The sequence below is a fragment of the Cyrtonyx montezumae genome, unplaced genomic scaffold (genome assembly GCF_038088225.1).
Source record: "Cyrtonyx montezumae isolate F1298 unplaced genomic scaffold, pur_monq_1.0 scaffold_3, whole genome shotgun sequence".
Taxonomy (NCBI): domain Eukaryota; kingdom Metazoa; phylum Chordata; class Aves; order Galliformes; family Odontophoridae; genus Cyrtonyx; species Cyrtonyx montezumae.
In genome coordinates, this window is record NW_027072034.1 from 108,744,427 (window position 1) to 108,758,177 (window position 13,751).

At 43.9% G+C, this 13,751-nt stretch overlaps 1 protein-coding gene across 1 annotated transcript; it reads right to left on the bottom strand.

Moving 5' to 3' along the window:
* Nucleotides 1–1,369: 1,369 nt before the first annotated feature.
* Nucleotides 1,370–13,476, bottom strand: STRA8 (stimulated by retinoic acid 8). Its single transcript, XM_065741244.1, has 8 exons — nt 13,285–13,476; nt 11,557–11,632; nt 10,196–10,280; nt 9,669–9,821; nt 6,372–6,654; nt 5,008–5,084; nt 3,111–3,222; nt 1,370–1,444 (listed from the first exon to the last, which is right to left on the bottom strand). The coding sequence occupies exons 1-8, from the start codon at nt 13,474–13,476 to the stop codon at nt 1,370–1,372; spliced, it is 1,053 nt and encodes a 350-aa protein (XP_065597316.1).
* Nucleotides 13,477–13,751: the final 275 nt, after the last annotated feature.

Below are 13,751 nucleotides of genomic sequence, written 5' to 3' on the forward strand. Positions count from 1 at the left end.
CCACGGCAACCACCTAGAACTGTCTCCTCTGGTACACGACAGGCTGAAAGTCAGCTGAAAATGCAACACTTCTGCTGCTTAATTCTGTCCTGGATTGGCCTTCAAAGCATGGGAACTGAGAGCTAATAAAAAAAAAAAAAGGTTGTTAATCCTTCAATATTATCTACTCACATGGCTCCCCTACAGCACAAGCCAGGTTTGCCAAGTATGACCTCAACCGATGCAGTAACTGAGTTGGAAAAGTGAAAGGCTTGTTTCTATAACAAAACCCATCAACAAAAGTCACATGGCAAATGGAACTGGATATGGCAGCAAGCCGTGAGATGTGAAAGAGACGCTTTAAGCTGTAAAAAAAGTAGAGTCAACACTGAGAAAAATGAACACATTTTCCCACAAAACTACAGAATGGTAAGAAAGGACACAGAGGACACTTCATGCAAACACTTACACATCTGTTTCTTTCTTTTAGGAAAGAATGATTTGACCTCAGATCCCCTGAAAAACCTGTACACATGTTTCAACCAGCACATGTCCCAAAACACAGACTCTCCAGAGCAATATATGCACGGTACTTTAAAATGAGGGGGAGCCCTCAACATAACCACTGCCAGAACGCTGTTTGAGTCTGCAGAAAGCTGCTAATGACAGCTCAGAGATGTGAATGATCTGCTTTAACTTCACAGCACTTTTAATTTCAAGACACCATCTGAGCAGCACTGCTCATCAAAGAACGCTGTGCAGCAGAACAGCACAGAGGGCTTTGTTCTCTTTCAGCTTTACACACTTGGCAGAAATAATCCACAGTTCGTGATAGCACTTGCCATCTCTGTGAAGGACTTGGGAGTGGGTGGCCACTACTGTTGTCCTCGAAGAAATGGAAGAGCCTCATCTCACTCTCTGTGAAGTTCTTCTGTTGTTTCCAGCCCAGGATGAAGAGTTGTAGAGGAAAGCATTCCTCACCAGCGTGCTGGGAGGCACGCTGTGAGCTCTGCAGGTAGCAGTCTGGAGTGCGTAGGTGGCCGTGTCCTCTCTGCATCTCTTCCACAGCTCACTTCAAGCAAGGTCACCAAACTGCACGCTCTTTGGTGTATTTGTGAAACGAGGTTAAGCATTACAAAGTCATAGAGAAAAGTATTTCTTCCTTAAGGTTTTATAAATATTTTAAACCTGGAATGTTCAAAAGTATAAATTACTCAACCGAGAAGTTAAGAAGCACTGATGAGGAAAAGGGAAGTGAACAATAACAAACCACAACAGAGTGTCTCCCCATTATGACTGGAGAGGTGTTCCACTGGAAGAGGCACTGTCTCTTTCTGTGGCTGCTGCATCCAGCAATGCTTGGCTAAATGTTGGCAAACATGGAAACTACTTATAAATCTTCATCATCGAAGGTCTCTGTGCACCTCAGCATTACAGTCTCATAATCAAACTGAAGATCTTCTTCCTGAAACCACCCCAAAGCCAGGTGAGGTTAAAAAGCACAAGAGTTGACTGTGTTTCCAAGTGCTAGGTTAGTCAAGCAGTGATGTGTTAGCTAACATGCCACGAGCCCTGCTTCTGCTCTGAGTCAGTGGCCAGCACCCATTAGTCAACTGCTTGTGGTGCCTCATGGAAAATGTCTCAGCTTCTCAACCAATTTCAATCTAAAATCACAGAGCTTCATCCTGTCTCTATCTACGTCATTTAGACACGTGTTACTGACCATGGTAGCAAGCACATCAAATAACAGGCACTGAGCATATGTGAGCTTCCTTGAGCCCCTAACTTGTACTATCTCTAGGCTTTGCTGCTTCTTCAGCAACAGAGGGAAAGTGGTCTTCTTGACCATCTCACAGAGCATGAATGACTCTTGAGCATCCAAAGTCCCCAGGACACAAAAGTGTCTGTGCCTGCAGACTATCAAACAGCAAACGTGCACAACCCAACAACAGTGCTTTGTAATTAGGCAGTTAATTTCAAATGGCATTAACATGGAATGGCATGTAATGACTACAAGAGAATCTGTTACCTTATCAGATCTGCAGATGGAAGGGACAGAGGCTGCCTTTCACCCACCAGTTGAGTACACGCTGCTGGCCCTTAGTACACTGACCTCTCTGCTGCTGCCCAAGGTAGTGTTTCAAGCTAGCTGAAATGTTTCCTAGACCCACTCAGATGCACTTCAATAACTGCCTCCAATACCTTTTGCTGTGCCTGCTGTCATTAGGTCTCCATGAGGTTGTAGGAACCAAGCAAGCGACATGCAGAAATCTTTCTGCAATTAATTTAGGCAGTTGTGCAACACTGTGTTCTGGTTCTTTGTGTTGTTGTTTTGGGTTTTGTTTGTCTGATTGTTGTCACAATTATTCCTCGTTAGAAATACTCTATTTACTTTAAAGGAGGATCTGCTCAAGTAACAGAGACAGAGTGGAAGCTAGGTGGTAGTTGAATATATAGGAACAGTGGCCATTGTAGAGGCACAATCTGAGCCAAAATAAGCATGTTCTTGCTGAGGGATCTCTCCTTTTTGGTCCTGTACCCACATGCAAGTTCTCAGACACCTCCTTGGCAGGAGGACAAGAACAGGAGGACTAACTCCGCAAACACAATGATTTCTGGCTCAGTGACTCTGCACCAGTAGGCTGAAGTTAAGACACAGCACAGCAGCTGCTCTCTTTTAAGAGCTGTTCTCTTTCAAGAGCCTAATTACCCTACTCTCAAGGCTTGCCAAACAGGGGCTTAGGGTAGGGAAGCTGGCACCGAGACAAAACACAGGGTGGTCCCACAGAGCTCAGAATCAAGGGCGGGTTGTGGAGGGAGCAGGCACTGCTTCATCAGATCAGATGAGATCACTCAAGCGTTTCCACATGGAACTTCCACGTAAACATTAATTTAAAAAATCCTTTGTGTCATTTGCCATTTTGAGTAATATTCTGAGCAATAACAGCACCTCAAAACTTGCCTCTTACAGAGGCAATTCTACTGACCAGTGGAATGACACCTGAAGTGATAAACCCCAAGCTCATGACTTAATGGTTCTGGACAATATGATCTGAAGCAAGGAAAATCCCTTTCTGACAGTGACAGAAATATATTGCTCCTTCTGTAAGAAACCCTTTGGCAAAGCTTACCTGACAGAACTGTGTATTAGCAAAGAAAAGGCTTTTTAGGAAGTCAGTGATCTGCAGATAGAGTCTGTGGTCATCCTCTGGATTTTCAAAAATACCACTTGTAAATGATGAACTGAAAATGGAACAAGAAATCAAGATTTATTTTCCTCTGCCCTCTTTTCCTCCTCTTCCTTACTTTCTCTCCTTCACATTTTACTTACAAATTAGAGATGACTTACATTGTTTCCAAGACAAATTTGATAAGACAACAGGTGAAAAAGGAAGGAGTAAAGGTGTGGTGAGGAAATAACTGTCTAACAAGTGCAATAAAGGCATCTAAGAACAGAGAACTGCTGTATATGAAACCACTACTGCAACAAAGAGATCCACTGATACACTACAGCTGTGATAACAGTGTTTCAGGAAAAGGTACACATCCATCATAACAGAGAGCAAAAATGTCCATTCCGCAGTGTATTCTGTAGGGTTGTTCAAAGAAAAAAACTTTTGACTTCTTTTGGAAAGTTTCTGAGAGAACACGATAAAAAATGTGGTCACAAAATCACACATCAGCTGTCTACTGGCAAATTCATACTCAGGTACCAGTAATTTTGTCACTAAGATCAGATACTCTGGACCTCACCTCTCTGCTCTCCCTGGGATCTTACAAAGTTCTGCACCACACCTCTGTCCTGATCTACAAAGCACGGGGTGATAGGGTAATACTTATCTAATTTGGGGCTTAAACCAGTCTGCACAGATGATGGCAATACATTTGCAGGATTAACAAACTTTGCTTTTTCTTGTTTCAAAAGCAACAGCAGTTATGACCTAATAAATGTAATTTACTAGATACATGTTTTGTTAAGCTTTACAAAATAAACATATTTTGATGAACACCCAGAACAATCTTATTTCTGTTCATGCTCGTCTGGAAGTCCAGTGTGGAATTACAGTGAAAAAGAAAAGATTCACATTAAAGAACTCTCTAAATACAGAAAAATAAGTAGCTATAAAGAAGTAATTAAAACACTATTTGGAGAGAGAAAAAAAAACCTAACCCAGACTAAGTAGCAAGAATATGTAAGAGATGAATCAGAAAGTTATTTTCTTCTTGAAGAGAAAAACCTCTTCTTTCTTTGGTCTACTGGGAAAATCAAAGGCAGTGCTGTTTTTTTATCTGACGTGTTTTTTCTTAAGTAACTGTGATCTGACCTGCAGAGGAGAGAATTAAGTCTTGTGTTTCTTTGACCTTACTGCTCAGGCCAACCACACTTTAGCTTTATCTCCTCTTTCTGATGAAATTAGGGTATTTGAATAAGATTAAGGGAGACAATGTTAAAAAAAAAAAATTAATTTTGTCTCATTAAGTGAGAGTATAGCAAATTATACAGGGATTGTCTTATGGTCATCACAGACCTGGTAAGTGAGAGAAAGAAAATAGTGGGGGGTTGGACTAGATGATCTCTAGAGGTCCCTTTCCAATCCCTATAATTCTGTGATTCTGTGAAAACATTAGCCATCTTGTAATTTGAAAAGATGGAAAGTTATGCAAAGTGGGGAAGAAAATTGGAATAGTTTGTCTATGTATCCAGAATCCAGGATTCTTCCTGGACTTTCCAGGAAGAATCACTTACTAAGAGTGCCTGGTTATCCCAAAGTGCCTGGGCACTCCTAGTAAGCATATCTTCCTGGTTGTGCTGTAAATGCCTATTCATCATCTCATTTGTACACCTTAGGAGGCAGTACTACAGTGAGCACAATTGCTGTATGCTACTATTTTAACCATTTACTAAAAAGTCAGGCACAAAAGAGAATGCTCAGCTACTGACTTACTCCACAGCAAACTTGCTGGGAGAGCACTGACTGTCAGCTATTGAGTTATTCTATCTAGGAAAAGGGTGGGATTATAATTTACCTTTGGCTAGACAATCCCTGAGTCTCATTTGTTTCAAGGAAACCAGCAGCAACATCAAACGCGTCTTCAAACATTACCTGTCAAAGAAAACACTTTGGATGTCAGCATATCCAGCCACATAAAGAGTTTTACTTAGGGCACAGTTTTTAATAATGAAGTCTTACGAAGTACAATACTTTTTCCTTTCAATTTAACAGCTAATTTTTACTTCTGTAGTATTCTACAGGAATAAGAAGGAGAAACTGTTTCATAACTTGGAGCACAAGATCAGTTCATGCCCTGTGCTTCAGCCAAAGCATCAGTAAAAACATGAATTGTAACAGTGCTTCCCAGCCTTGACTCTGGCTGTTGTGTTGTTTATAGCTGGAGATCTCAGCTGTACCAGCCATTCTCCATAAATCCGATTCCAGTGTATGACTTGGCTTACAAAGGAGTTTGGATTCTCCATGTAACAGACCAATAATCTCATTAGTTCACTCTGCCATCACGTTCTTTGCACACCTTCTGTGCCAGAAAGTACTGTACGTGCAACATCCCCACCACATTTCCAAGCAGATCACTGGTATGAATTGCTAAGTGCCCTGTGACTCAAAAACAACTTGTCAATGCAATTTACTTATCTGCTAAAGATGAACCCCTCACCTTTCCTTGCAACTAACACAATTGCACACTTCTCTGAACAGCTGGTTGCTTAAGCAATCAATGCTTCAACAGAAAGAGTTTATGGAGAGTTGGCTGTTATTTAATCTCTTTTCTCACATTCTCCTATCTAAGCAGTCACTGAATTTTTGGCACTGGAGAAATGCATGGAATAGGCAGTCATTAGCCCTGTATGTCTGGAACTGGTCTATGAACACTTTATCTTTGCTACCAAGTGTTCTGATTACTGAACACAAAAGAGGGAAGGGAAGGGAAGGGAAAGGGAAAGGGAAAGGGAAAAAAGCAACAACCAGGCGAAAACACACAGGTCTTAGGAATCTGGGCATCTCTTCTGGGTACAGATCATCTGTGCTGCATGGAGGACTTGCAGAGGACAGCAGCTGCATAACCCTTGTTCTTGCTTCCCACCCCACAGCAAGTTAGAGCTTACTTGACTGTTACTTAGCACAAAAACCCACAGGTCAAGAGAGTCTGCCAGGACTGCTGCATGCATGGCACTCCTATAGCTTGCTGTCTATCTTACCGAAAGAGAAGTCAAGGCAGACATTTAATAAAAGGCTGTTTGTAGTTTCCACTTACGCATTCAAGTGGTCTTGGGAAAGCTTAATTAAAACTACTGTATGTTCTCTAATGAAAAGCTGCAGAGCCAATTAGCAACTGGAAGACTGGAGCTTTAGGGAGGATACATGTTACTGAGCACTTACTTCCTCTGGTGCGGGGACCGAGGAACCACTGGCTTCCTCACTGTTACCTCCACTGTCCCTCATGTTGCCATCAGTGCACGCAGGCTCCTGGCAAGCATCTGTAGGATCCAGGTGGAAATCTCTCTGGCTACAGTACTGCAAGATGCTGTCTCTCCTTTCTTCAGAAAGCTCTTGCCAGAGGTGTGAAATAGCCGTGGAGATCACAGGAAGAGGCACCTCCTCAGCACAAACAATTCCATGCTCTCTCAGCAGGTCTACTGCGTGCTTATAAAAGTACAGGTACCTGAAGGGACAAGGAGCATCTCAAGAGCAAGCAACACAACTACTGTCAATCAGCGCAGAGGGGCAAGACATCCTGTGATGGCAGAACTGGCCAAGGTTTGACTCAGGGCCTAGGCTGTGGTCAGTGCTGAGCTGCCATTGCAAAGTACGTGGTGAACATGACCTTGACCCTTGCACAAGATGCAGTTTCTCTAGTCAGTTCTGGACGACCTAAAACTGCAAGGAACCCTTGCAAAGCACTGCACTGTGCTGAGGAAACTTCCCTGGGGTGGAAGGACTGCTTGGTATTTGGAAGGTAAGCCAAGGATGTAATTAGCATTACCTCAGAACTGTGGAACTTTGATTGATCTTTGCAGATAAGTAACTATTGAGCAATGCTTGTTGCTGAACAATTGAACTGACACCTTCATAGTCTTCTCTAATAAAGTAGCTATGCTGAACAGTTGTAGTTATTATCTAGAAAGATTGTGATATAATTGCAGCCAACAGGGGAGCAGTGAGTAGCTGTGATTCAAAACCACTGACTTCTCCCTCCGAGACCTCATAGAATTATTAAACATTGCCCAAAACTACAGAAGTTCAACAACTGCCAAGATTTCATCTGCAAAGGGCAGGCTCCAGCCAGAGCCTCAGCAGGGCTGACTCAGAACAAAAGCTCCAGGATGCTGCAGGCATCCACTCATGGCACAGGCAAACCTCATGCTGGCTTTCCATGCTGGCATACTTGCCATTGTATCCTGAGGCTCCTGCACTGCAAGTCACTTTTTACACTTCTGGCATTGCAGTGCCTTAAAAAGTCTTGGCTGAGGTTGTACCCTTTCTATCCATGCAGATAGAAAGACAGTACCTTGGGCTTGGAAGCTCTGACTAGTGTGAATAGGGGAGCTGAGCTGTTACATCTGAGGGACTGCTTTCCCAAGACTGAATTCTGTGAGGTCTGCAGTGAAACTGGCAATTCAACATTAATGCTGCCATTCCAAGCTGGAGACTAAAACACAGAGCTTGCCTCTTCTGTTAGCACTGTGTGGCACAATGAGCCAGGGATGATAATGTCTACTTTAGAAAGTAGCACTGAAGGTTATTTTATGTTTATTAAATGATCAGATGAAAATAACAAGTTCAAAGGAGTAAAAAAGAAGAGTACAAAGAGCAATCACTGTTTCTTGGTTTGACTGGCTCAGAATATTTCCTTGGAAGATGTCCCAATTAAGCACATTTCCTGGATAACCAAACTGCTGCATGAGAAATTAACCAAAAAGAATTCCATCTGTTTATTATTATTTAGTAAGCCAGCAGTGAAAACCTTAAAATAATCCCACATGCAAACACAAACATGTTTAACATCCCATATCCATGCTCAGCAGTTTTTCTGCCATCGCTGGACACAGAAATACTGTAAGGGAGGCAAGCATTGTTACGTCAGCTATTGCACTCACCAAGAATTCTGAACATCCAGCTCTAAATGAAGGATCTGGAGTTTCTCTAACGGAATATGAATCACCATTAGACTGCTTTGCTAAAGAAATTAAGTATGAACAAACCATGAGTCAACAATTTCCTTCCCAGCTGGAAGGAATGACAACATTTTGCACAGAATGGAGTACTGGGCAGTCCCACCACTGTAGCTCCTGCTGCAGTACATGGCAAAAGACACTGTCTCTAGAAGCTCAATGCATTTCTGATGCTGTCCAAATAACATAATTAGACTTATCACTGAGAAGCTGTTGTTTACTGAAGACTTCCTGCTGTTTCATGCCAGTTACCAATGATCATTTTGTAAGAAGAATTAGCTACAGTTCAACTGCAGGCTGAAATAAAACTGCAAGATAAATGCCAGGAGTCCACATAGTGCTGCAAAGGCCGTGGTCCACCTCATCAGTGAAGAAGGGTAAAGACAGGTGCTTATGGCCCTATTGTGCAGTCTTTGATGAAGTAGAGCTTACTTCCCCCAGAAAATCCTCAGTCAGCACATTTCAAGGTCTTGCAAACGACACCTTACTACAACCACCTCTGAATCTCACAGGAGCAAAAGCAGGCACAGTAACAGTAGGTTGGTGCCATCTGCTGGCAGAGCTGCACTCTCGTTTTGATGAAAAACCTCAATAATCCAGAGGAAAATTATAAAACAAACACCAGTTCAAAGCGAAAACAAATAATAATAATTTTTAAAAATTGCCTGCATTTTTGTTTATGGATGTGAAGCTCTGGAGGATGCCAGCTATAGCTTCTCCTACACTGCATGTTCTTAACTCTGGGATGATCAGCATCAGTGACCCCTACAGAACATCCTAGTGTCATTTGAGAGCAAGGGGAAGAATGTGAAGAACACTCAGTTTTAACATACTAATAACTTTGGAAAAATAGAACATTTACCATTACAATCCCAGATTAAAATACATGGACCACTGAAGGAAAGGCAATGGTCTCTGATTTTTAGCTCCAACAGTGCCCCATCTTCTCATACCACTAGGAGGCAGGAGAAGTGTCACTTGAGGGGGAAATACCTGCCCACATCTACCTACCTGCAGCTCCACACCTCCCCTGGAACATGTACAGCTAGCCACTGGCAAGTTTCATCTGGTGCAGCAATTCCTGCTCTCCTCAAACCTAGTCCCATTGTGGGGTTACAGCATGACAGTGGTACTGATACCATAAGCACGCAGGGACGTACACCTGGGTTGAATGAACTCCCATTCCACTTGAGTTGAACCACTTGCCTCCTGAACCACTGTTGCAGTTCACTCTACAAGCCGCTGGACGGCAGTAAAGCATGTCCACACAGGAACTGACACACTTGAAATATCTTTTTTCCTCTTTCTTGAGAAAGAGTGAGAGAGCTGGGGGCTGATAACATGCTGGGAGTCCATTCCCGTGCCAGTCACAGCTCCAGTCATCACCAGCAGGGCCAAAGTTGCTGGTACAAGGCTTTCACAAAGCTCCATGCAGGGACTGGATGCAGTGTTAATGCAAACAGATGAAAAAAACAAACGTGAAGACAACTTGGGATGCACGTACCGTTCAAAATCCACCAGATCTGGGCATGAAGTGTCTGGGTACTGCATAAATCCTGGCTTACTGTCCTCTTCCATTGTTTGTTTTTCACATTCTTGCATCAAATACCAGATGGCAGAATCACTCTCACTCACAGCTTCCGAGGGTGATGCAGTGCTGAAAAGAACACACAAGGAAAAAAAAAAGCCACATGAACAACTTCTTAATGGGATTAATAATGTCTTTGTCATGGTCACTCCAAAGTCCTGGGCCATTCTCCCCAGCAAGCTTTTTCCCCATCCTTTTGCTCTGCAGGAAAAGGAGAAGTCTGTGGTGGAGATGAGCTGCATAGGAGGCGAAGGAAATACAAACACTGTGTTCATGCACTGTGTGAGATTACAGGGGTCCACATGAAACCTCTTCATCTTTTCCTCATGATGAAAAGGCCTCTGCTTGGAAATTCAGTAACAGGGACAAAGAGGCTTGGAGGCACTGGAATGGAAGCAAATACAAAGTATTATTATCTTCCCTTGATTGGTTTAAGCCCTTACCTGTGATTGCTGAAGTGCCTCTTGACATATTCTTCCCTGACTTCCTCCAGGCTGGACGGGTTCCCATCCTCCAGGATGAAGGATTCTGCTGTCGGCAGAAAGGCAACTGTCACGCTGGTGGGGTGTGTGGCTTCCCTCTCATCCTCAGTCCCAATCAGGCAGAATAATCCTGACAACTGTTCCTTCAGAAGCCACAACTCTTCGTTAGGCAAAAGTGATGTGAGATACAACACCCCTGTCTGTCCTATAATATCACTACCACTACTGGTAGCTTCTGATTGTTGAGGAACTCCGATGCCCTCCTTTGTAACATGGGTGTGACAGAACTGATGGTGAAAACAACCAGCATATCAAAAGTCCCAACAAGAACAAGCACTAGTCAATACAGTATCTCATGATTGCCATGCAATGAGCAAATTGCATGTAAAAACCCTGGACAACCAACTCTGTGGTTCAGCAGTGGTATGAATTTTACATATATACAAGTAAATATGAGGGGAAATTTACTTCAAAACTCTCCTCAGCCACCCCACTGCCTGTGAACCCTTCCCTGCCAAATGACCCCTCCTACCCATGGCTGCCTTTTATGGGTTACCCAAGGATGTGGGTTCAGAGGACTCTGGTTGTTTTAAGCATTAAGTAATTGATGCAAATCACTGGAGATGCAAGCTGCACAAATAGCAATGCCTTTTCTAGCTCACCATATTCAGGATACATGAATGGGCATCAAATTGTGTCCAAAGGCTATATCCATCAGCCCCCAGTCCTCCTTGCTGCCTCTGGAGTGAGTGGGCAGTACCAGAGAGCAGCAGGTGTACTGGTAAGGGCATGGAGAACATGATCACAACCTGCCAAGGTGAAAGCAAAACTAACAAAACAAACCACACCATCCCTTACCTGTTCCTATGAGTCTAAATTGTCAACTAAAGGCTTCCATTTAACATACTTTTGCGAGGAAACTCTCAACATATTCTCTCACCTTTTCCCCTAACTCAGACCAAAGCCTGCAGTTCTGAAGTTCCAGCTGTGCTTGATGTGGAGTGCTGGGTGTGTGACAGCTCTGCCTGGAACTGTGCTGAGACTGGAAGGAGCACACCTGTACCTCCAGCCTATGCATGCAGCCTGGGCAGAGTTAGACAGGAACCCTGTCTGCTGCCTGGGGCAGCAGAAATTTGTTGTGTCCTTCTTCCACCAGGGAGGGTTCAGGAATGGCTGTGGATCTGAGGGACAGTGCTTACTGGGTTAATGACATTTGTGCTACAAATAAAGCTGCATTAAGGTCCAATGCTTAACGGGTGCTGCCACGCATCTATCTGACTCTACTTAACAAACTGTCCGAGGCAAATACTTGCATACAGTACCTTTCATCTTCAGCAAAGAACTCAAGGTTTGCTCCAGCTCCTGGATATATTTCTTAGCCTTACGCAAAACCTGATACTAAACATAAAAAAAAAATCAGAACCAATTGCTCTTTGCTCTGACTGGATTCATGTTTCAACGAGACTTAGTTGCTTTCTTCACTTTTTTTCCTTCATTCTGACCCTCATTTATCTCCATGTGTCTAAGAAAATAACTCTGATGTTTCACCAGCTACCTGCAGCCTAACAAAGAGGGGAAAGAACTAAGAGCAAAATTAAATACACAATATCAATATTCTACAATATAAATATATTATGCAATACTTGCACATAATGCCTAGTCACACAGCCATCTACTACTTAAGTCACATCTTTTACCAGCAGCTGTTGTTGCCTGGATCAGTATCTTCTTGGAGCATATCCAGAAACATCATGCTGCAGCACATCCTCTTGGACATCTACCAGCTTTAGGTGTAAGACTTTATAATTCACCTCTCCTGAGAATTTTGCTAGGAGAAGCCCTTGCCATGTTCTACTCTCAGCTGCACTGATGTGAGCTGGAATAACTTCAGCCTAATGTAGAACACGTGGCCAATGCCTTTCTACACACCCATCTAAAAATTGCTTCTATATTTGTAGGATCAGTGGGACCACCCAGGCAACTCAGACAGGAGGTCTCATTTGAAGAGCTTTCACACCAGATACTTTAGCAAGAAAGCACTAGAATTAAGGGTGAACATCTGCAGTTAGGACCTTGACCTCAAAGTCATGTGTTGGGCACATGATACCACCAAAGAGTAGTTCAAAGAACTGGCCCATTAAGCCAGTCCAGTCAGATCAGACAAAGCACATATCTGTTTAGCCTTAGTTCCGAGGTCATGGTGACTTCAGCTTAACTTGCATCTCCTTCAGAATATGGCAAACTGAACTCTTACCTCAAACTTCATGGGCTTAGGATCTCAAGGCACTTTACAAGGACGATCCTGTAAAGCCACTATCCTCTCCGGAAAACTGAAAGCCACCAATCTAAATGAATTGGTGGCAGAGCTGAAAAATCCTGATGGTCATTCCCCTGCCTTCAGCAGGATACTATCCAACTTTTTAGTAGTGTTTTTAGATAATTTCTTCTTTGTTTTTTAATAAATAGTTATTTATTTTAGTAGAGGCCAGTAGGCAGGAGGGTTTCTCCCCTCATCTTAATCTTTCAGAGTCTAGGATAGAGAATGCACCTCATAAGCTGAATGAATTACTTCCTTCCTTGTAACTTTTTCTGTCCCTTAACTCACTTCTCCCGATTTTCATACAAAAACACTGCAAAATTAAGGTCATTAAAACATAGGATCCCTTCATTTGTATCCAAAACACAGCTAAGAAGAAACTGCAAAAACTCCCTAAGTGTGAGCAAGCCACATGACAGACCCATGACACAGAAACTCCTAAGCTCACAATGAGCTGGCAGTTGCAAAGCAAAAGGCATCCAGGAAAGCTGCACAGACTAAAATTGTGTACATGCTGGCATCTCTGGAGATCCCAACAGATAAACTGAAGCACATGTCTATGACATTGACCTGAAGAAGCTCAAAGGCATGTTGGATGGGGTGCTGGGCAGCTCGGCCCAGGGGGTGGCAGCCCTGTCCACAGGGGAAGTAAAAATAGGTGATCTTTTGGGGTCCCTTCCTCAAGCCACTCTGTGACAGCAACAGAAGGAGAAAGGTGGCCGTCGCCCCGCACCTTGGAGGCCGGCCTGTCTGACTGGGGTAGCACCAACTCCTGCAGGCTGCTGAAGAGTCCTGCCAGCACTGCCCGCTGCTGGGCCTGTGCCAGGCGTCTGCGTGCGGCGTGGGGCTCCACGTCCTGCAGCTGTGCCCGGTGAGCGGGCTGCACTCCTGCACAGGGCTCACCGCAGCCACCCGCTGCCTCCATTGGCGGCTGCAACGCAACGGGGGGATCGTGCTGGGTAAAGCCAAGGTAAAGCACGAGCGCTGCAGTGCGTTTTCCACCGGGAAGCGATGGTCTGTATGGGAGGAACGCGGGCTGCAGGCTCTGGACTAAACCCTGACCTCACCCCAGGTCACCATGAGGAAGCGCACGTCCTTGCCCAACGGGGCCGGCAGCAACGAGGACAGGACAGCTTCCCTATCCCCTCACACCACCCTGCGGCCCTCTGAGGGGGAGCCCCCCAAAAAATGGCCAACTGA

What these genes read in the sequence shown, in the direction of transcription:
- STRA8 (XM_065741244.1), bottom strand. Translation starts at nt 13,476, where the DNA reads ATGGAGGCAGCGGGTGGCTGCGGTGAGCCCTGTGCAGGAGTGCAGCCC. An exon ending in CAGACAGGCCGGCCTCCAAG is followed by an intron (nt 11,633 to 13,284) that starts GTGCGGGGCGAC and finishes TTTTATGTTTAG; the next exon opens with TATCAGGTTTTGCGTAAGGC. An exon ending in CAGGGATTGTCTAGCCAAAG is followed by an intron (nt 3,223 to 5,007) that starts GTAAATTATAAT and finishes TTCCATTTTCAG; the next exon opens with TTCATCATTTACAAGTGGTA.